At 39.6% G+C, this 23662-nt stretch overlaps 2 protein-coding genes across 9 annotated transcripts in view; one reads left to right on the top strand and one right to left on the bottom strand.

Moving 5' to 3' along the window:
• The window catches only part of ZBED2 (zinc finger BED-type containing 2), a 79491-nt gene extending 63435 nt beyond the window's left edge, over window positions 1–16056 (top strand). For 4 of the 6 annotated variants that reach the window (XM_055259471.2, XM_055259474.2, XM_063630651.1 and 1 more), the window contains one exon: window positions 13894–16056. In XM_055259471.2, coding sequence (XP_055115446.1) covers window positions 14758–15408 — 651 coding nt within the window. In that variant the 5' untranslated portion in view covers window positions 13894–14757 and the 3' untranslated portion in view covers window positions 15409–16056. Of the gene's footprint in view, window positions 1–10772; window positions 10834–13404; window positions 13662–13893 lie in introns of those variants that run through there. The other 2 variants (XM_055259473.2, XM_055259472.2) reach the window with 2 other exon arrangements.
• The window catches only part of CD96 (CD96 molecule), a 102460-nt gene that overhangs the window by 40972 nt on the left and 37826 nt on the right, over window positions 1–23662 (bottom strand). For all 3 annotated transcript variants that reach the window (XM_055259468.2, XM_055259469.2, XM_055259470.2), the window contains 3 exons: window positions 10754–10844; window positions 8025–8213; window positions 2157–2249 (listed from right to left, as the gene is read on the bottom strand). In XM_055259468.2, the coding sequence (XP_055115443.2) occupies window positions 2157–2249; window positions 8025–8213; window positions 10754–10844 (373 nt within the window). The remainder of the gene's footprint in view (window positions 1–2156; window positions 2250–8024; window positions 8214–10753; window positions 10845–23662) is intronic.

Here is a 23662-nt window from a genome sequence, read left to right as displayed (position 1 = left end):
ATCTTAGTATTTTGAATTATTATTTTTATGTGTGTATACCTTCTCTTCCAAGTAGACTGCAACCTTTCTGAAGGCAGAAATATATTTTCATCTTTTTTCTTTAGCATTAAATAGTCTATTAAATAACACCTACATAGTGAAGGAACCTTATTCTTATTAATTCTTTCATTCATTCAGTTAGTTATTCAACTAATAGTTTTTGACTGCCTACTCTGTGCTAGGAGGAAAAACAAATACGGTTCCTGTTCTCATGATACGTTTAGACCAACTGGAGAAAAAATGGTATCTAATGTGGTGAGAACTAAATTTAGACATAAGACTGTGATGTGAATGCAAAACACTGTCACTTACTAGGTATGTGATCACTTAAGCTCTCAGTGTCTTAAAGTCCCCATCTGGCAAGTGGGAACAATAATGTTTGCCCTGTCTACCACTCATAATAAAGAAGATCAAACCAAGTTGCCTTTTATGTACAGACACTTCTAAATGACAGTGTATGGTGGCTTTAATTTGTTCATAGATTCTTTGAGACCTGGAGCCTAATTCTCATCCCCTTGAGTATAAGATGGACCTAGTGACTGACTTCTAGTAGATAAAATAAAGCAGAAGTAATGACATGCAATTTTGGAGACTAAGCCATAAAAAGGCAATATGACTTTTGACTTAGTTACTCTATTTCTTGAATTACTTGTTCCAGAGGAAGCCAACTGCCATATTGTATGCAGAGCTATAGAGAAGACCACGTGCTGAGGAACTGAGATCATCTATATGCTAGAGCTTAGAAGCAGATTCTTTAGTTCCAGTCAGGCCTTCAGATGACTGAAGCCTCAGCCAACAGTGTGACTGCACCTCATGAAAAACCCAGGTTAGCACCTTCCAGCTGGGCTGCTCCTGAATTTCTGACCCCCAGAAACCATATGCGACAATATATGTTTTGTAAATTGCTAAAATTTGGGGTATTTTTAATGCAGCAATGGATAACTAATACACAGGATACTAGAGAGATTTAAGGTTTTATTATTTTTGAATATGATAATACTTGTTGAATGAAAAATGCCATAATTAACCGGTGGTGAGTTAAAAGTAGAAGAAAAAGAGGCTTCAAAAAAACAAGAAAAGATAAATTACAAAACAGTAAGAACATGAGAAAATCAGATGAATGTGAAACTTTTGATGGGTGGTTTGCAAGCTTTTCTGCCCCTTACTTCATTTTTCTGAGAAGTATCAACCTATGAGAGCGACTGCAGGCTACATGCCAAAGGTTACCAGCCAAAGGAATTATTCATTCCTACTGGCTGCTTTTGTTTTATTCCATTTTCAGTTCTCATTTTGAGCTAAAATTGATAGTTTTAATTAAATGAGAAATGAGAGTCATACTTCTACTTTACATAGAATATAAGCTTTTTTGTATTAGAGAGTCACCATGGTTCTTTGTTAGACACAAAAGCCACAGACATGGGAATTTATGATTTGTTGCATCAATGACAACTTTTGAGAGTCACTGCCACTCCTTTGCCATAGTATTGCTGACCCCGACTGACCTCCATTATTAATGATGCCTCAGATGGGAGGGCTGAATTCATAGTCCTCACCAGTCAACTTTGTCAACATTAATTTGAACCAGAACAAATTTAAATTTAAAAGGATTTAACCTCCTTTGGCCTATCCCCAGTTACAACCAATCTCTTAAACTCCCCACTGAGAACATTGTTTTGGAGAACGACTGTCAATTTATTAACCTATTTAATAAAAAATACAGAATTTAAATTCCTCACTGAATATTTATTGAACTTGATTTTCCCAGGGCTTTAAGTAAAGGATTTTGGAAGCTATGTTAACTCTTTGAAGCCATGAGAATGATACTTTAATATGTTTAGGAGTTTCTTTATTAGATAATGAAAATGTTCTGAAATTGGCTGTGGTGATGGTTGTACAAGTCTGTGAAAATACTAAAAACCATTAGATCATACATTTCAAATGGGTGAGTTAATGTGATGTGAATTATATCTCAATAAAGCTGTTAAAAAATAAAACCCAATTTCAGGCCAAAAAAAGTCATAGCTAAGAAACAGGCATGAATCATGCAAGTTTGCTGAAATTTTATCGTTATCAATCTGCTTGGTTAAATCAATAGCTCAGTGTGAAAACATTCTTACTGGTAGGAGATACACTGCTGGCTGGAGAAGGTTGGGTGTCAAGGGTAGATTCTGTAACACTCAGTGGAGGGTCTGTTGTGGAAATTTCAGAACCTGAAAGGATTAGAAAGATATTTATAATGAACAAAATATTGTAATCGAAAGATAAAGTATTGACTTAGTTCCTAAATACACTTTCCTTTATTTATTCATCATGTAACAAATCAATATTGGGGGCCTATTATGGTCAAGGCAGTGGGATATAATGATGAATGAGAAAGACATGGGATTGTCCTTAAAGGGCCTATGGCCTGGAAACTAGGCAGCCAAGCATTGTGTTGAGTACCATGACAGTGGAAAGTATAGGTGGCCACAGGAACCCAATGAAGGGGCACCAATAAAGATTGGGAGGTCTGAGAAGGCTCCCAGGAAAAAGTTACACTTTACCAAGACCTGGTAAAACTATTACAGCATTTAATATTTTCAAGTGTTTGAAAAGTAATCATGCAGTTTATAAAATCCGTAAACTCACAAAAATTTTTATATCAGCAAGAGTAGAAACAATGATACAACTACCCAATTGGATGTAACATTAGTAAACTTGTGATGTTATTCTGCTTTCTAACGTGTCAACTTTTGTCATAATATTTTTGTTTGGCTACAACTTTTTCTTTTGTGTGTGTGTGTGTGTCTGTGTTGAGGGGAGTTGAAATAGAGGCTAGAATGTGGTTTTACTTATATTCTACATTTATGTCAATTCCTTAAATCTCCATTACTGTATTTAAAAATAGCCCTATTGGACAATTTACAAATGCCAGAAGGCTCTATTGACTTTAGGAACATGTGGGTTAAATGGGCTTAGATGATTTTGAAGTTAGAAGATTTTATGATTTTTGTAGATATAATATTACTGGTTACAGTGTTACACATCTGATTATGTATATCAATTATTTGGAAGTTTAATTACTAATTAAACTATTGATTCTATTCTGTAATGTACTTTAAGGGACAAGTATATTTTACTTATGTTATGCCACTTGATCGCACATAGCCCAGTGGGAGGAATTTGTTTTTCTAAGCTAGATGCGTGTATGCTCTATTCTCATTGTTAGTAGCATTGTTAGTAGCATTGGCTGTGGGCGGCGCTCATAGCTAGCTCTGATCCACTACTATATGAATGCTTTTGTGCAAATAATCTCTGAGGAGGTGGAGGACGGTTATATGGGAAGTATATGAATAGGTTAACAAAATGACCATCCTTTTTCTTCATGCATCCAAAATAAGTTTGAACTCTTCAGCATGACACACAAGTCTAATTATGATTTGGGCTGTCATTACACTCCCAATTTCCTGATGTTGCCTATCATTTTTTCCATCTCTCTCAAATAATCCCGTCTATCCAATAAGCAATATTTCAACCCAATTTCTGAAACACAATATTCTCTCTGTGACTTCTGGGACTTCTTGATCTTAATTTATGTGGTTTCCTGACCCCAAACTTCCCTGAATGTACCTTCTCAAGCTGAGGAAGCCTGGGGATCTTTGTGATGTGCTCACCCCTCAGTGTTTACCCTAGCAAATGCCTCATCACTCTGTGTCATCGTGTATGCCCCTCAAGGGAAGTCACTGTTTTGCTCCGCACCATATTTTATGGATTCTGGCAAATGGAAGTAGATGAATCAATGCATGCAAATTTATTCTTAACACTGAAAGAAAGAAGACCAGCATTAAGTGTGTGTCTGACAGCTGGTGGATCATAAGCATTATCTTCCAAAGTGGTACCTTAATAAGACAGGGCATTGGCTTGGAAAATAAATGCCTAGATGTTTTTCTCTGTATATTGATTAAAATAGAGGTTGGCAAACTATGGCCTACAGTGAAATCATGTTTATAAAAATTTTATTGGAACACCGTTTTTCTCTTTTTTTTTTTACATATTGTCCATGGTTGCTTTTGTGCTAAGGTGACAGAGTTGAGTAATTGTGTTAGAGATTAAAAAGCCTACAAAGCCTAAAATATATTTACTATCTAGCCCTTTACCGAAGAAGGTTGCCAGTTCCTGGAACAGAAGATATTGATGCGTTATGCTCAGTTTCCGCAATGGGAAACATTTATTTTTCATTGATTGAACATTTCAGTTTTAGGATGCTTTTCTGCCATATTTCATCACCAAGTGATTTTGTAAGCTGAGGTGTTCAGCCTCATAGTGCATTAAGAAGATATTATTGTAAGATGTGCATTTTGAGATGAACACTTTGCCCTGTGACAGAGGTGAAACATAGCTTTCAACATAAAATATGGGGCCTAAAAATGTCTGTCTAGTTTTAGATTAGACTGTAAAGTGGAAACTCTGCCTTGGTCAAAACAAAACTTGGGGTATGAAAAGAGTGGTTAAAACCTAAAAAGGAGAAACAGTTTCCCAAAACCCAAATGCAGAATTTAGCAGAAACACCTCTGTCAGTTTCCAGATCATTGCATTTACCATAATGTCATAAGAGGGTAGGCTGCCGCCTAAAGCCACTTCATCTGTTCCTGGGTGTCTCCATTCGAGTAGGCTTGTCAGGGCTCTCAGAACCACCCTCATGGGCAGCAGCAGCCATGGGTCTGTCCCACAGGGCAACTGGCTTAATTCTGGGGTTTCCTCAGAGCTTGTATAAGCCCTTATCTTGTCCACCTAGAAGTAAGCCAAATACCAGGGCTTGCTAGGTCCTTTCTTCTCAAAATGTTGTCCATAGACAAGCAGAATATGTTTCTTTGAGGGTCTTGTTACAAATGCAGAATCTCAGGTCCCACCTAGACTTACTTAATCAGAATTTTTGTATTTTAGCAAGATCCCTGGGTGATTTATATGCATATTAAAGTTCTCAACTGATACTCTCAGGAAGGATCAGTCAAGGGTATGAGGCCAGCTGCACTGAGGGAAGTCATGAAACAGGAAGTATTTGTCTGGCATCTTCCACACCAATATGCAATGGTCCTCCTGTTCCACTATTAAGATATCTTTTTATTACTCCTCTTTCCACATGCGAAGATACACATGCATACTTACACACACATACACCTACACAACTGTCAATGCTTAACTCTCTATTCCAAAGGTCTTGATCTCAACAGCTACAGTCAGAAATCCATTTAATAAACAAATCTCTGTCAAGGGTGATGACAACCAAAATATTATCCACCCCAGGGGGTATTGCACTCAACTTTTGGATTAAAACAAGACAAAATATCTCCTATCCACTCCCCACAACAAAACCCACAAAACCCAGCTCTTTAAATCTGCCAAAAATAGACTCAGTAGTGCCATGATTTTAGACATTTTGACATGCTAGCAGGGCGGGATTTTTTTTTTTTTTTGAGACAAAGCCTTGCTCTGTTGCCCAGGCTGGAGTGTAGTGGCATGATCACGGCTCACTGGAACTTCAGCTTCCTGGGCTCACACAATCCTCACACCTCAGCCTCCCGAGTAACAGGGACTAACGATGTGCGCCACCATGCCTGGCTGATTTTTTGAATTTTTTAGTAAAGACAAAGTGTCACTATATTGTCCAGGCTGATCTTGAACTTCTGCACTTAAGCAATCCTCCCGCTTCAGCCTCCCAAAGTTCTGGGATTACAGGCATGAGCCACTGTGCCTGGTCCATGATATTTCTGAAAGGCTTTTTTTCTTAGTGGTAGTTACTGTGGATCATGGGAATTCTGCAGGTCCTAGTGCACAAATAGCTGTCTGAAGAGTCACTGATCACCCTAACCCTAATCCCATGCCCTGTCTGAGTTTTCTAGAATAGGGATCACTGAGCACTTGGAAGACAGGGCGTAGGTGGAGAAGGAATCACCTCAAAGGGCTGTCACCTCACAGTCTCCAACATTAATACCCTTTTCTGGAAACAAAAGGGATCAAAGAGAGCAAAACTTCTCCCCTTCTCCCACTAAAACTCTTTCCTGCTGTGTAATATTCTTAGCATTTCTCTAATCTAGCACTCAGGGATGGCAGATTTTTCTTCTGTGTCTTCATCTCAGTATCTTGTCAACAATAAATAGCTTGGTAAGGCAATGAGTCTTGCACCACACATCAGAAGTTTACTCCGGAGTTCATAAAGCATCCGGCAGTACCATCACAGACAGACAGCATGTGTGGAAGTAAGTGTTTAAGAGCTTGCAACAATAGGGAGACATAATACAGTGATAACATTGCTTTATAGAGCCTTGACTGCATCTTCTAAGTCAGTCACATAGATATATGCCAGAATGGGATGAGAATGTAAGCTATAATTTTGAGAAATTGAACTCCTAAAGATTAATTGTCTTTAATATTTGATCATAAAGGATAAAGATTCATTTGGCAATTTAAAATTAACCACCTGTTCAGAGCCCCAAATTATGCTAGATCAAGGTCTGCCCTATACAATTGGAATTACGGTATGTTTTCAGTATCAGAATCAGTGTTCTACCTATTACCTAAAAAGGTATTCATTATTTTCTGATACTGAAATCAAGCACTGTTTTAACATCAGAAAATATTAGTTTTACAGACATGGTTCTGCCAATAATGGGAATAGGGTTCTTTTTAGGAATTTGAGCTTTTGGGGTCCTTTAGCTCACATCCTTAGATTCTCCCAAAGCTACTGACAAATCTATGTGAGAATCAGCTACCTCCACGTTGTTCCAAGACTGCAGCCCTATTTTGTCCAGCTTTCCAGGAAGGAGCTGACTTATTCCTGAGGGAATTAGATGAAGTTGAGTAAGCCTATTTTAGTGTAAATACATCACAATTTCTGAATGATTAACTCAAAGTACACAGGATGATGTGTTCATACATATACATATACACAGACACGCAGGCAGGGCTACGGGAGCGATGCCAATGCCCCGGCATCAGAATCACACCTGCTTCTGAGTAGTGGGGATAGATTTGTGCTGGGCATACACTCTTCTTCATAACCAACCACTGCACTTGTGAAGGAGCTGGACAGAACCCAAGATGCAGATTGTGCCCTTGGAACAAAGAAAAACTGTTTCCTTCTTAAATTATTCTGTGTTTTTATGAGTATGTTACAGATTAGGATATCTCTGAAAATAGGATGTGGTTTAAGAGGTCAATGCTCCTATAGAGTTATAATAATGATTTGCAAATCTATTTACGTTTTATAAGATTACTTTTAAATATGAATATCTGACAGTTGCCATTACTTCTACTTTTCTTCAGGCATATCTGTTGTCACTGTATTTATTGAGGTATTAGTTCATCTTTTATGTAGTAAAATCTCCATTATTTCGTCTGGTTCAGGGTAGTAAATACTCTGGTTAGTCAAATGATATAATAACTAGAGTAATATTATATATCAATTTTCAATCATAAAAGTCTTCTATTAGCTAAATACAGTGCTTGAACCTAGGGATACCACAATTATTAAGATACTCTCCCTATTTTTATGGTATTTTTATTGTACACATCTTATCCATTCCTAAATGTTAAAAGTATATATGTTGTACATAATGGAATGTTTCTAATGATGCAGAAGGAATTTTAGGGTCTTTTAAATCTTTCTTGATCATCAGTATTAGTATTAATTTTCATTACGTGATGGATTAACAAAAATGCTAGCTAATTAAGAGTTATGATGAATTAAATTTGAAAAAAAAATTTGCTGTATGCAGCAGAAATTCGTTGTGAAAACATGAATCAACTACTTTCTTTTTAGTTGAAGAATTCTTTTCACTGGAGTCCTACTTGTCAAAAATGTTTGATAACTTGAAATAGTTTTGAGTTACACAGAAAGTTTTCTGAGATTAAAACTTTATGGAAGTGATAATGTTCCCATTAAAGATGTTCTGAATTTATGGCAGTCTTGGCAAACTCTTGTTGATCTTATTAAATAGACAACTCACCTAAGAGAAAAGTGATCTTTTCTGATGAGATGTTCCACACTTTATTTCCTGGGACTGGAGATAGAGCCATACACCAAATGGTCAAGTTGTCTGACTGGGCTGGTTTATTACTATGTACCCTTGTTAAAACAGACTTCAGTTCCAAAAATCCATCTTTGCCTTCTCTCTCTTCATTAGTAATATATATTCCTGCCAGACAGATAAGAACATGGTTCAACAGTAACATTTTATGTATGAGCCATACAATAATGCCAAGGCACAGCATGATCAATTTATGGTAATGTAGAGTGTAAAGTGGTCAAATGGCAGCTTCTCTGCAGTGAGAGTCAATTTCAGCAGATCTGGAATTAACTTGAGCTGTTTGCTCAAGCTCCTGCATGTCATTGATGCATGGTCAGGGTATAAAATATCTTGACTAATAGTGTTGCTTTGTTTGTGACTATGTGTCCAAAATGTTTTGGGGCAGATTATCCCAGCTCATCAGCATTGTGTGTTGACAACTGTGAGACTGAAAATTTATACCTAGTCTAGGTCGGACCTTGGAAGAGCTCTGCTGTGGAGTCTGGTTATGTTGCAAGAATATACCTAAGTGACCAGTAAAATATAAAGCAATCTCAGTTGGGACTCCGTTTTGGACTACCCACTTCCGAGCTCTTCTGTGTATGTATCAGTAGTCTATGATCTGAGAGAGAAAGTGTGTCTGGCTGTGGCCCTTAGAGAAGGAGGATGAAGGAGCTCATATCTGACTTCTCTGGACTCCTGGCTATAAGTGTAGGATAAGATATGCTGCATATTGTAATCTTTTTGCTATGTTGTCTCCTCTTCTTCAAATAAGCTGTAGATTTGTAAGCATTGCATTTTGGGTCCTGGGAGTCTTCTTTAGAAATCAAACTCTGTTTTAAACTGTTACGTTAGTACAACCTCCAAATAGCATACTTGGCAGCAGAAAATTAATGTAAAACTAACTATCACTATATATCAGAATTTTCTGGATTCTTACAGCTTTTTCACATTACAGATTCTTAACACCAATTCTGATGTAATTACTTACCAATGTAATAGCTAAATGCAGTTGTGTGCCAGTGCAATTCTGACCACAAAATCTAGCCTCTAGTTTGGTGAAATCTGGGTGCTTTGCCTATGCAGGGCTTATTTAACAGGAGAATATATTTATAGTAACTTTTTTTTTTTTTGAGATGGGGTTTCACTCTTGTTGCCCAGGCTGGAGTACAATGGTGCAATCTTGGTTCACTGCAACCTTTGCTTCCCGGGTTCAAGCGATTCTCCTGCCTCAGCCTCCCAAGTAGCTGGTATTACACATGCCCACCATCACACCCAGCTATTTTTTTGTATTTTTTAATAGAGATGGGGTTTTACCATGTTAGTTAGGCTGGTCTCGAACTCCTAACCTCAGGTGATCCACCCGCTTTGGCCTCCCAAAGTGTTGAGATTACAAGTGTGTGCCACCGTGCCTGGCCTATAATAACTTTTAACCTGTATTTTTAGAATTGCATTCTGTCATTGTTGTGGGTGAATTGTTTTTTTAAAATAAACTAATAAAACCAATAATAATCTCAAAATGCATCAAGTGATCGATAGACTCGTTAACATAAGCTTTCAATTTTATCATTTAAAAATAATTCAGAAAGGGCTGGGTGCGGTGGCTCAAGCCTGTAATCCCAGCACTTTGGGAGGCCGAGGTGGGCAGATCACGAGGTCAGGAGATCGAGACCATCCTGGCTAACAAGGTGAAACCCCGTCTCATCTAAAAACACAAAAAATTAGCCGGGCATAGTGGCGGGTGCCTGTAGTCCCAGCTACTCGGGAGGCAGAGGCAGGAGAATGACATGAACCCAGGGGGCGGAGCTTGCAGTGAGCCGAGATCGCGCCGCTGTACTCCAGCTTGGGCAACAGAGCCAGACTCCGTCTGAAAATAAAATAAAATATAATAAAATAAAATAAAATAAAATAAAATAAAATAAAATAAAATAAAAATAATTCAGAAAGAGTTGTATTATTAAAGACTGATTGAACTTTGAGGAAAAATGACTCAGGAGAAAGGAGAATAGCTGTTGTTCAGGCAGGGACAGTTGAGATTATTCTGGTAGAGGCTGTCATGGTTACTATCTATAAAAACATGGCTTTGTGAATTGTCACCTTAGCTTGTCTTGATGTGTGTTCCTCCTCCAGGAACTTTTACTCCTCCTGGGGAACATGTGCCTTGTCAAGGAGCCAGCTCTTTTACATAGGCCTTCTCTAGTGCTCCACCAACACCTGCCTCCGATTCTCACATAAAAAGGTAGAAATTATTTATTGGCTGATTTAAAGCAGTGGTGCTATGTTAATTGAACATATTGTATTGAAATAAGAAAGACATGGAAAAACAGGTAGCTATGTTATAAAGGCAGAAAACGTTTTAATAAATATATGTAGACTTAAACTTTTTGTCCTCATCTAAGATATTCCTTTTACTGATAGTTAAATAAAATGTTTGGATGTTGTTTGTCTAAATCAATTGTATTTCTTTTATTCTGGAAAATGTTACACTCCACCCCTTGGAAGAGCCAGATGAAGCATCAGAAAATGACATTTGGTAGGCAGAATGATGTTTTTTTTGGAATGAGAATCATTCTTAAATGCCAAGATCAACTTGGGCAACGACAATTTCTAATGTTCTTTGTTTTCTTTCTTTTTGTACTGAACTTATTTCCATTGATTAATTTCCTTACCTTCTTTTTCATCATGAAGAAAACTTCCATCTATAAACCATGTGATATTTGCTTTGGGAAATACATTCTTTAGTAAGCAGGTAAATCTTCTCTGGGGTAAAGACAGAAAAAGGATTATTTGCAAATTCCTAAGAAACTGGTACTCCTTACAACTTACTAACATTTATATAACATAAGCTGGCAAAAAACAGTTTCTCCATTTTTAACTGAATAAATAGAAGGCAGTGTCTACTTTTAATATAGGTTGTGTTAGAACATGCACTATAAATGGGCTATCTCCTATAGAGATGTTATAAACTTCTGGCTATACTCCTAGGTTAACTTAAGGATCTAGGACTATACTAATGTTCCAAGTCTGGATTCTGGGTTCTGTAAAAGAGAAATCTTAATTCTGTGTAGGAAGAATAAAATAATACTAAATGGAAACCAAAGAATAGAAGGAAGAAGCTATAGCAAACAGAGGCCAGAGAATAGTCTGTTAGATTAAAAGCTCAAGGGGATCTACATGCTGTTTCTGTGCCCCAAATACTGTACGACACTATTTGTAACAACCACAGAAACCGATTTATATAAATATCCTGCTTTTTACTTGTGAAGCATTTTCCTAATTTTTAAAAACAATTTATTGGCTTAATCTTAAGGATAGGTAGGGCATGCCTTGTTTTTGCCATTTGACCAATGGAAAAATCAAGGCACCCAGTGGTTCAAGGAAGTGGTAAATAGTTAATGGCACAATTAGAAACGATGTCTCCTTAATCTCAGTCCAACATATTTTTAAATAAAAATTGTATTGTAATTAAAAAATGAAAGAAGTAACTATATTATGAAAGCAGAGAACTTAGACGCAGGGCTAGTTATGTTTTATTTTGAATGCTGTGTTTGTTCTTTGGGGGATGATACTTTCTTTAACAGTCTGGTGAAAATATCCAGTGAGAATTATTGGATTCTCATTGTTTTATCTGAGACTCTTCAAAATCATAATTCCATTTATAATTACTTGTTTTCTCATCAAGAGATGTATATATTTTACATATGGCCAGCCCTAGTTCTTAGTTCTCAGATATTTTCCACAATTAATGAATATACTAGTGAACATGTAAAGAACAATTAAATGTATGTGATGATTTGTGTGCCAATCCTCAGACTAGTTACTACCGAGAAGTCTGGGCCTATAGAGCTGAGAAACCAAATTCGAGAATGCTAAATAACATTTTCCTGGTGAAATCCTACAGAAGTTTATCATTTCTCAGTACATTGCTACAGAAATCCCAATGAAACAAGAGAACTTCAGAGGGGGTTGTCTAGCATATCCAAGATGCTGGGTGGCAAACACCATAGCTCCCAGTATTCCCATCCGTTCAACATTTGCCTTTCCAGATAATGGGGATACATATATGGGCCAGGGATGCTATTCTCTCCACTAAAAAATTAAAAGCAAAACCAGATCCTCTAAAATACATTCTTATTAAGTAAAGGAGAGTGTTCAGTTTAATTCAATAGATGCCAAAGATTGATTTTTATCTCCAGTTGGTCCAGGAAGAGATAAAAAGCTATAGGAGGTAAAATGTTTTTTTTAAAAAAAGAAAAAAATACAAAGGTTTGCATTAATCCAGTGACATTAACCATTCTTATGATTCATTTCCTTTATCTTTAGTTAACCCACCAAAGATGACGATATGGTAATATCAGGAGTAAGTGGGGGTGTTATTATTTTACGAAGGCAACTGGCTCACTGAAGAACTCTTTTGTTAACTTCTAAAAATTTTTAAAAGATTTGACTCATGAATCCTCTAAGTGCAGATTTTCTGAAATGATTCAAATTTCAAATATTCTATACTCTGTCTAGACTTTGTGTTCCAAGATTTGGTTTAGAAATGTGGTTCATGTTCTAAAACTCCTCCCAGTCTCATTCCTATTGTGAATCTTTTCCCCCCATCTTTTTTTTTCTCTTTTAATTTAACTGTCAACTTCTACATATTTTCTGCTATGCCATTTCTTTTTCTTTTCTTTCTTTTTTTATTTTTATTTATTTATTTTTGGAGACAGAGTCTCCCTCTCTTGCCCAGGCTGGAGTGCAGTGGCATGATCTCGGCTTACTGCAACCTCCACCTCCCGGGTTCAAGCGATTCTCTCGCTTCAGCCTCCCGAGTAGCTGGGATTACAGGCGTGCACCACCACACCTGGTTAATTTTTGCATTTTTAGTAGAGACAGTGTTTCACAATGTTGGCCAAGCTGGCCACGAACTCCTGACCTCAAGTGATCACCTGCCGTGGCCTCCCAAAGTGCTGGGACTACAGGCATGATCCATGGCGCCTGGCCTGCTATGCCATTTCTATATTTTCTTTTATAACACAAAGTTTTTTTTTCTTCTATTGACACCTTCTTTAGAGTCTTCCTATCTCCTCTTGGTAGGTTTTCCTTCTCAATCTAAATATGTATACACACACACATATATATATATATTATGCATATTATATATAATGTATGTATATATATATAATATATATGTGTGTATACATTTAATATTTCAGCCTTTCCCACTCTTCCCCCTTCAAATCGCTTGCTTTACTTGAGAGGCTAGGTAATCTAGTCATCAAAAAAGAGAACTAAGACTTGTAGGTGCTTGACTTACTGTTTTGCTGCATGTCATATGCCAGGAACATCATTTTCTTGGTGGTGGAGGGGGTGGAGAAAAGGTTTGCATCTGTGTCTAAGTGTTGCAGAAAAACCCGACAGGCACAGACACACCTACCTGGAAACAATGCTTCCCTAGAAGTGGGAGGAAACCAGAACTGGAGGTGCCCTCCTTCTGGGGATAGGAGTCAGTTAATAGCCATCCAAGGTGTGCAGGAGTGCTTTCACTCTGCGCAGGAAAGATCAGAGAGAAGTCCAGAGACTTGCCTGCTTGTAAGTACCCACTTGTGGCTGGGGGAATTTCCTAACTGTTCAGGGTTGCAAAGCTTGATTAAATAATGCTCTCATTAATTTAAGAAATGACCCAAGAAAGGAGAGAGAAGTCGGGCTGTTTTCAAATGTAATATCATTTTCCATTTACTTATTTATCTTTAAAATGAGGTAAAGAGTAAAACATCTGGAGTAAGATGCCTCAGGAAGGTCTTATTGGCTGTTGGCTTTGCAGGTGATCCTGGTGGAGAAGGTGGAGTATGGTGAGCTGCTTGCTAAGGACAGCCAGGCAACATCATGTTTGTGAAGATGTGCTCCACCTTCTCCTCTGTGCATCCCAGCTCCTCTTGCTGAAACAGCTGAGCTTGCTATTTGGATTTCTTAGACTCCTGGCCTCCAAGAGACGCCTCTAAGGACAAACTGACCTTACATTGGGAACTTTATTATCCAGATCCTCATAGGCTTTGTCCACTCTGGATTGCTTTTTGCAACAGTTCTTAGGAAGCAAGATTGTCTCCTGCACCGGTATCTGCCTGTGTTTGCTTTTACCTACTTTGAGCAAGACCCAGTGAGGCCCTAGCTCTGTTGGTCCTGAAAAGTCTGAACCCTGAGGCTGTTTCTCCTGCCTCCAAAGTGCATTTGTAGGAAATAAGAAGCACAGAAACAGTGGAAACAACCAGGAGGAGAAACAAGAAAACCTAAAATTTTCAATATTCAAAAATACCTGTCATGGTGGTTGATGCAGAGAACACTGATTTCACCAAAGAGCTTTGTAATTTTGGACCAGAGAACAGCTTTGCTACAGGAACTGATATGTTTTGTCTTTCTGGCCTAGTCAAGGGAGGATAAGTAAGTATCTGGGGCATGCAAGGAATGCACTCTTGGGCTGTTTTGCTTGTATCTGACTCACCCCTGACTCTCCAGTGAAGCAGAAAGGAAGAAACCTCACACCACCCAGGCGTGGCCAGACTTTGGCCATTATTGTGAATCCCCAGGAGTTACCACAGGCCCTTCCCAAATATATATTTAATCTTGTGGTTCAAATAAGCTTTTGGCTCACATCTAGGCACATCATAAAGAACGCTGTAGAAGAGGTGACATGATGAGGCGGGAAGAGGAGGAAGAAGAGGAAACCATGATGAAGGCAAAAGGGGACTTAGAGATGAAGGAAGAGGAAGAGATTAGTGAGACAGGAGAACTCGTTGGCCCTTTTGTGAGTGCTATGCCCACTCCAATGCCCCACAACAAGGGCACCCGGTTCTCTGAGGCATGGGAGTATTTCCACCTAGCCCCTGCTCGTGCTGGGCACCATCCCAACCAGTATGCTACCTGCCGCCTGTGTGGCAAGCAGGTGAGCCGTGGCCCTGGAGTCAACGTGGGCACCACTGCACTGTGGAAGCATCTGAAAAGCATGCACAGAGAGGAGCTGGAGAAGAGTGGCCATGGTCAGGCTGCGCAGCGCCAGGATCCAAGGCCCCACACGCCCCAGCTCCCCATGGGCATTGAGGGTGACTGGGGCAGGTTCCTGGAGCAGGTGGGCACCATGGCTTTGTGGGCCAGCCAAAGGGAAAAGGAGGTGCTTAGGAGGGAAAGGGCAGTGGAATGGCGGGAGAGGGCTGTGGAAAAAAGGGAGCGAGCCCTGGAGGAGGTGGAAAGGGCCATCCTGGAGATGAAGTGGAAGGTGAGGGCTGAGAAGGAGGCATGCCAGCAGGAGCTGCCTGCAGCAGTACATCCCTTCCATTTTGTTTAAATTGGGCTTGGAGAATCTATTCTGAAAACATTGGCTCTAGACTTGTAAAAAATAGCCATTTTGGTTTCAACTCAAATGTAAAGCAAAGTAGTTTAGTGACATTTTGCTTTTATGTGAAATACTGCACAGTATGAGTTAATCTGAGCAAGTCTGAATTGCCCAAATGCTTATCTACGAGGTTCCTAGAGCTCTGCTGACCCTTGGCTGAAACTCTAAAATGTACCTATTAAAGATAAATGCTTTTACCAAAGTAAAACTCTGTGAGTTGTTTCAGGGCAGAATGTACCAGCCAGTCAGCATTGTTTAACAAAATAATCAGATTTTTGCCCAGCACTCGGTTTTGGTGGAGCTGACGATTTTGAGGGCTGAGGCTGGTTAGGTAGCTGGAATGTGCCTATGTGACCAGCTCACTTGCAGACACCCTGCTGGAAGCAGAGCTTAATCTTCCTAGGACTGAGGTCTTAGCACATGTACTGGTGGAGCTTCCAGACCACCAGTATTAATAAAAGCTTGTTCTGCGTGACCTAGCAAGTGGAAGGACAAAGAATTGTGAGCCTCAGATCTCTGGGCCCTTCCAATGCATATCTTTCTCCTGTTATTGCTGCGATGTATTTTCTTGCTTATATTAAAGTTGTTTCATCAATATAATCTGAGTTCTGTGCATCTTTTTAACAAGCTAATGCTTAAACTAATTAATGTGTAATTAGCACAGAGAAATGAAAAACCTCTCAACTCACTTAGTTTAAACATTCAGTATAGATTATATAAAACTTATTCAAAAATACTTAAAATATAATATAATTTTATATTAACGTTTGTCAAAGGAAAAGGAGTCAGTAAGGAAGAGCTGAAAGAAATTCAGAATGCAAAAGAAGACAGAGATATAAAGGAAGTAAGGAGAAATAAAGAACAGAGGAAGGAAAGTTAGAAAGAAATGGGATAGAGAAGAAATGCAAAGATGGGGAAGAGAGACAGTTCTCTAGGGAAAATTTATCATGAAAATGGAAAAGAACATGGCTGTCTGAATGAGGGAAGGACAGAGTACATTTTCTTAGATCCTGAAGTCAGTTTTAATGAGTTAACTTGGTTTTGTTTTGTGCCCACAGACCAGTTATTTATTTGAACAGTAGGCTTTAGATTTTACTCGTACCTCTGAAATGCTAACTGCATGCCAAACCACTGTTCTCTGATTTTTTAAAACTGTTTATCTTTAAATGTTCAGAGATGCTTTGAAAAAAGAGATCCTAACAGTCTATAGGGAGAGAATAATTTCCTGGGCTGCTGAAGAGTATGCCTAAAATATTAATTTAGAAATAGAATAAAATCAAACTGGAAACTACTCTGGCCTCTGCACTGGAGCTGACATTTGTTATGGAAGATAGATTCCTCTATAACCACACCCCCCTCCCCCAACCAAACACACACATTAAAAAACAAAACAAAACAAAACGTGGGTTGGGAATGAGGATGGTGTGGGGAAAGAGCTAGGGAAGACAGGAATAGATAAAGACAGCATCCCATTATCTCAGAGCTAGCCCAAGTACTTTGAGGGCACCAACCTCTCCGGAAGTAGAGGATGTCCTTCTGTAACAGTGGTGTCTTGCCTCCTTTGGTCCTGACCTATGTAGTTCACTCATATTCTTCCTAGACTTGCTAGACAGCCCTCACTTCCAGACCTGTCTTCCCTAACAGCTGTTTGTAGAACAAACAAAAGTCTGAGCACCAGGCTTGTGAAATAACCAGGCCACACTGAAGTCCCGTCATGTTCTTTTTTCATCTAGAGATCTGCCTGATATTAAAGATTTCATTTGTCATGTGGTCTCCCCACAGAGGTATGATGCCCTTTTAGAACCTTCTCTATCTGTGGTGCAAGCTCGGTGCTCACCAGTGCAAGTGACGATGGCTGGACATTTGGACTTAGAACCTTATTGTGTTGCAAAAGATGCTAGGAAAAAAAAGGAGGCTGTAATACCTAATTATTTAAAAAACAAAAACCAAAACACATATTTTTGGAGTGGGGCTTAGGAAGCCTGAGGAAACCACAGGGTTCAAGCTTTGCAAAACCCAAACCAAATAAACACAAATAATCAAATTCTGCACAAAGATGCTGGAGCTCTGCTGGCCAACCAGTATGGTATTTAGGTTCTGGTGTCTTCTCCTTTTTTTTTTTTTTTTAAGACAGAGTCTCACTCTCTTGCCAGGCTGGAGTGCAGTGGCACGATCTTGGCTCACTGCAACCTCCGCCTCCTGGGTTCAAGCAATTCTTCTGCCTAAGCCTCCTGAGTAGCTGGGACTACAGGTGCATGCCACCACGCCCAGCCAATTTTTGTATTTTTAGCAGAGACAAGATTTCACCACGTTGGCCAGGATGGTCTGGATCTCTCGACCTCATGATCCGCTCACCTCAGCCTCTCAAAGTGTTGGGATTATAGGTGTGAGCCACTGCGCCTGGCCTCTGGTATCTGTTTTACATGGTTATTAATATTGTAGCCTCTCTTCCTTTGTAGGCATCTTAACCCCAAACTGCTTTTGTTTCCTATGTTTCATGACAGATAATTTTCTTTAGATTTTTTTCCCTAATTTACTTCAAACATAACAAAGGTAGCGAGTGATGCGAACAAGACCCATGGAGATGATGGGGCTAAAGTATAAAGCACAAGCATAAGAGTGAGAGATGTATGAGGCTTGTGGAAAGCGTGAACTGTTGAGTATACGCTGGGGCTTTTATGCATCCCTCTTGTGCCTTCTTATGCTACATCATTAGCTGTGAGTTGAGGGGCTCTTTGGCTTGATATCTTTTGCTCTAATACAAAAACCTGCCACATGGAGGGGCCCTGAAATTTAGGTTAAAGACTGTTTTCTCATTGTAGTGCAGGAGTGAAGCTGTGTGCCATGTTGGAGCCCTGGCAAAATCTTGACTTTGGGAATGCACAAGATACAACATTCGCAGGTGTGACACTCTCCTTAGACATCTACAGCATGTCCATGCCTGAGGGGCATCATGCTTTTGGGTCTTTTGTATTTTACAGAAATACTAAAATTAGCCATAAACTTTGTAAGTTTAACTAATAACACAGGAAGACACAGCTCACAACTGACCAAGTCCCAAGAGTATTTCCACACTGCGGGCTGCTAGTGTAGTGAACAGGTAGCAGAGCCAGTGCGCCCATGTTGACTTCAAGAATTTCTAAGGAATGAAGGAGGGGCAGGAAGCTGCCAAGACCAAAAACTTGTGGTTGCTGGATGGTAGATATTTTGCATACATTTTCTTACTTGATCCTTAACATCACCCTTGTGAGGTTGGAGCCATTGCCCTCATTTACTGTTGAGGAAGTTAAGGAACTGAGCTCTTAGGGGCCAGAGTTAATAAGTGCTGGAAGAGAATTCAAACCTAGTTCTATCAGATCCCACAGTCTATATTCTGGGTTAAAAAAAATTATTCCACAGTATCTGCTAGAATCAGTCACATAGCTGATTTATGAATGTAAGAGAGTGGGTAAATGATAAATAGTGGGTAGGGAAGAAATATTCCTGAAATGTCTACTATGTGCCATGAACTCCATTAGAGCATAAATTTAATCTTCCTAAGAACCCTTTGAAGTATTTGTTATTATCCCAGTTTTAGATATGAGTTAGCTGAGGCTTGTGGAGGTTAACTAGTTGATGAGGGTATGCAACCAGCTAAGTAGTTGAATTAGGATTTGACACTTGTGCTATCTGACCCTGAAGCATGATATCCTTCCATCATAATAACACTATTCTGCCTGGATACAGACACACTAAATATGAATCCCAGCTCTGCCCCTTATTAGTGACTCAGCCAGTTGTTAAGACTTTCCAGGCCCCAATTTCTCATCTGTAAAATGACAGATGCCCTATCTATTTCAGAGGCTCACTGGGAACAGCACAAGATAAAAGTATGTGAAAGGACTTTGAAGAGTTAATAAATTATTAAAAATACAGCAGGGATTGTAAGAATATTAGAGTGAGGAGTTACTAATGTTTGGCAAGATCTGAACAGATCCATAGACAAGCCATGTCCTGTAGCTGGTTATGTGTGATCAGAGAAAGATTACTCACTAATTCTCTAGGAAGGAAAATTCTCTGGTTTTCTTAGCACTGAAACAAGGGTAGAGAAGAGGAAATTTTATGGCACATTAGGCAAAGTTCTTTTTTTTTTGTTTTTAACTGGGATTCTTGGATCCTATTTACGGTCCTATGTCTGGATTGAGCCCATATTACCTGTAAACACTGGCACCAAGAATCTATTAGAGATCCTTATAAGAAACAAAAACAGGCCGGGCATGGTGGCTCATGCCTGTAATCCCAGTACGCTGGGAGGCCAAGACGGGTGGATCACGAGGTCAGGACATCGAGACCACACTGGCTAACATGGTGAAACCCCATCTCTACTAAAAATACAAAAAATTAGCCAGGTGTGGTGGTGGGCGCCTGTAATCCCAGCTTCTCGGGAGGCTGAGGCAGGAGAATGGCGTGAACCCAGGAGGCAGAGCTTGCAGTGAGCCGATATCATGCCACTGGACTCCAGCCTGGGTGACAGAACGAGACTCTTCTCAAAAAAAAAAAAAAAAGAAACAAAAACATCTACCAAAAGCTGTATGATTAGTTTATTTTTGAAATGTAAACTATTGAAATGAAGTTCACTAATAAACTTAGAAATTAAGTTACAACACAACAAAAATGATCAAATCTTCTGCTGTATAATCAGGATTATAATAGCAGTGATATGGTTTGGCTATGTCCTCACCCAAATCTCATCTTGAACTCCCAGTGAGAGGTAACTGAATCATGGGGGCAGGTCTTTCCCATGCTGTTTTCATGACAGTGAGTAAGTCTCATGAGATCTGATGGTTATTATGAGGGGGAGTTTTCCTGCACATTCTCTTTTTGACTGCTGCCACCCATGTGAGATGTGATGTGCTCCACCTTGCCTTTTGCCATGATTGTGAGGCTTCCCCAGCCACATGGAACTATAGTCCAACTAAACACTTTTTCCTGTATAAATTACCCAGTCTTGGGTATGTCTTTATCAGCAGTGTGAAAATGGACTAATAGAGTAAATTGGCATCAGGATAGTGGGGCACTGCTGAAAAAATACCCAAAAATGTGGATGCAACTTTGGAACTGGGTAACAGGCAGAGGTTGGAACAGTTTGGTGGGTTCAGAAGAAGACAGGAAATTATGGGAAAGTTTGGAACTTCCTAGAGACTTTTTGAATGGCTTTAACAAAAATGCTGATAGTAATATGAACAATAATGTCCAGGCTGAGTTTGTCTCAGATGGAGATGAGGAACTTGTTGGGAACTGGAGCAAAGATGACTCTTGTTATGTTTTAGTAAAGAGACTGGTGGCATTTTGCCCCTACCCTAGAGATCTGTGGAACTTTGAACTTAAGATAGATAATTTAGGATATCTGGCAGAAAAAATTTCTAAGCAGCAAAGCATGCAAGAGGTAACTTGGGTGCTGTTAAAGGCATTCAGCTTCAAAAGATAAACAGAGAATAAAAGTTTGGAAAATTGGCAGCCTGACAATGCGATAGAAAAGAAAATCCCATTTTCTGGAGAGAAAAATAAGCTGGCTGCAGAAATTTGCATAAGTAACAAGGAGCTGAGTGTTAATCATCAAGACAATGGGGAAAATGTTTCCAGGGCATGTCGGAGACTTTTGCAGCAGCCCCTCCTTCAGAGGCCCAGAGGTTTAGGAGGAAAAAATGGTTTTGTGGGTGATGCCCCAGGTCCCCATGTTGTGCGCAGTCTTAGGACTTGGTGCCCTGTGTCCTAGCCACTCAAGCCATAACTGAAAGGGGCCAAGGGTACAGCTTGGGCTGTTGCTTCAGAGGGTGGAAGTCCCAAGCCTTGGAAGCTTCCAGGTATTGTTCAGCCTGTAGGTGCACAGAAGTCAAGAATTGAGTTTTGGGAACCTCTGCCTAGATTTCAGAAGATGTATGGAAATGCCCGGATGCCCAGGCAAAAGTTTGCTGCAGGGGCAGGACCCTCATGGAGAACCCCAGCTAGGGCAGTGCAAAAGGAAGATGTGGGGTTGGAGCCCCCACATGTAGTCCCCACTATGCTACTGCCTAGTGGAGCTGTGAGAAGAGGGCCACCATTCTTCAGATCCCAGAATGGTAGATCCAATGACAGCTTGCACTGTGTGCCTGGAAAAACTGCAGAAACTCATCATCAGCCCATGAAAGCAGCCAGGAGGGAGGCTGTATCCTGCAAAGCCACAGTGGCAGAGCTTGTGTCCCTAATGGGACACCACCTAGTAGAGATGTGAGAAGAGGACCGCCATCCTTCAGACCACAGAATGGTAGATCCACCAATAGCTTGCACCGTGTGCCTGGAAAAGCTGCAGACACTCAATGCCAGCCTGTGAAAACAGCCAGGAGGGGAGCTATACCCTGCAAAGCCACAGGGGTGGAGCTGCCTAAGACTATGGGAACCCACCTCTTGCATCTGCATGACCTGGATATGAGTCTTGGAGTCAAAGGAGATCATTTTGGAGCCTTAAGATTTGACTGCCCTGCTGGATTTCAGACTTGTTTTGGCCAATGTCTTCCATTTGGAATGGCTGTATTTATCCCATACTGTACCCCATTGTATCTAGGAGGTAACTAACATGCTTTTAATTTTACAGGTTCATAGGCAGAAGGGACTTGCCTTGTCTTGGATGAGACTTTGGACTCTGGACTTTTGAGTTAATGCTGAAATGAGTTAAGACTTTGGGGGACTGTTGGAAAGGAATGATTGGTTTTGAAATGTGAGGATATTTGGGAGAGGTCAGCGGTGGAATGATATGGTTTGGCTGTGTCACCACCCAAATCTAATCTCGAATTCCGACGTGTTGTGAGAGGGACCTGGTGGGAGGTAATTGAAGCATGGGGACTTTCCTGTGCTGTTCTCTGATAGTGAGCAAGTCTCATGAGATCTGATGGTTATTATAAGGGGGAGTTTTCCTGCACATTGTCTTTTTGCCCGCTGCCATCCATGTAAGACATGATGTGCTCCTTCTTGCCTTCCACCATGATTGCGAGGCTTCCCCAGCTATGTGCAACTGTAAGTCCAATTAAACTCTTTTCCCTGTATAAGTTACCCAGTCTTGGGTATGTCTTTATTGGCAGCATGAAAACAGACTAATACAAGCAGTTATCTAAGAGACTAATATATGAAACTGGCGAAAGACACAAATACTTGGAATATATATATATATAGTCATGCAAAACCGTCTCAAAGAATCTAAGCTATGATTTGTATGCAACTATCAAATTAAATGACTGATACTTCAGTGAGACCAGAGACTGTAAGTTATTTAATGTTATTGGTGCAAGAAGAAACTAGAATGAGTATAATTTTCTTTTGCCCCATATAATAGAAAATGTTAGAGAATTAATGAGAATATTTTTTACTTAGGGTTTTTAAAAGCTTGGCTAAAGTCATGAGGCCACAAGACAGTTGATTAACACAGATAATAATAATAACAAAAACAAGAACAATAATGTTTATTAAACACTTAATATATGCCACACACTGTACTTAGATTTTTTCATATGTTATTTAATTTTTAAAAACAGCAACAATGTGAAGATACTATTATTATTCACTTCATATAGATGGGGAAACTGACTGCAAAGACATGAAGTAATTTGCCCAAGGTCATAGCTCGCAAGAGAAAGAGTGAGAAATTGAGTCCAGATCCTAGTGAGTAGAGGCTGATAACTACCACCCAGAAGAAGTTAAGTCAGAGGTCCGTGTTCAATTTTCTTTTTTCTCCTGCCCTTCCTCGTTACTACCAAAGACATAGCCAGGGTTCTGCAGGAGTACAGGAGGGCATATCTCCTCCTGTCACTTTGAAATAAAAACAGCGGGAAAGTGGGTAAAGAAAATGGATTAGAACAAATTAAACGTCAGCTGAGCAAAAGCCTCCTTCTTACACCAGGGCTCACACAGCTTTCTGCCCTACTTTGTCCTCACTATCCACCTGAATTTTTATTAAATAGAAGTTTAAACAATTGTGACTATTTTTTTTTTCTGAGAAATTTAAGGACTTAAAGTGCAGATCAAACATTCTGAGAGCCCTAAGTCTAAAAGTAACAATTCCCATTCACTTTCTAGAAACAACCCAGCTTCCCTTCATCCCTATGAGCAGTTAATTGATCAAGGGCCAAGGAGTAAACTTCTTTGAGAGAACATTCCTGGCAACTATGCAACCTGACACACCTTACATGTAATACTG

Source organism: Symphalangus syndactylus, chromosome 21 (genome assembly GCF_028878055.3).
Source record: "Symphalangus syndactylus isolate Jambi chromosome 21, NHGRI_mSymSyn1-v2.1_pri, whole genome shotgun sequence".
NCBI lineage: Eukaryota > Metazoa > Chordata > Mammalia > Primates > Hylobatidae > Symphalangus > Symphalangus syndactylus.
This window is presented reverse-complemented; position numbering and strand designations above follow the sequence as displayed.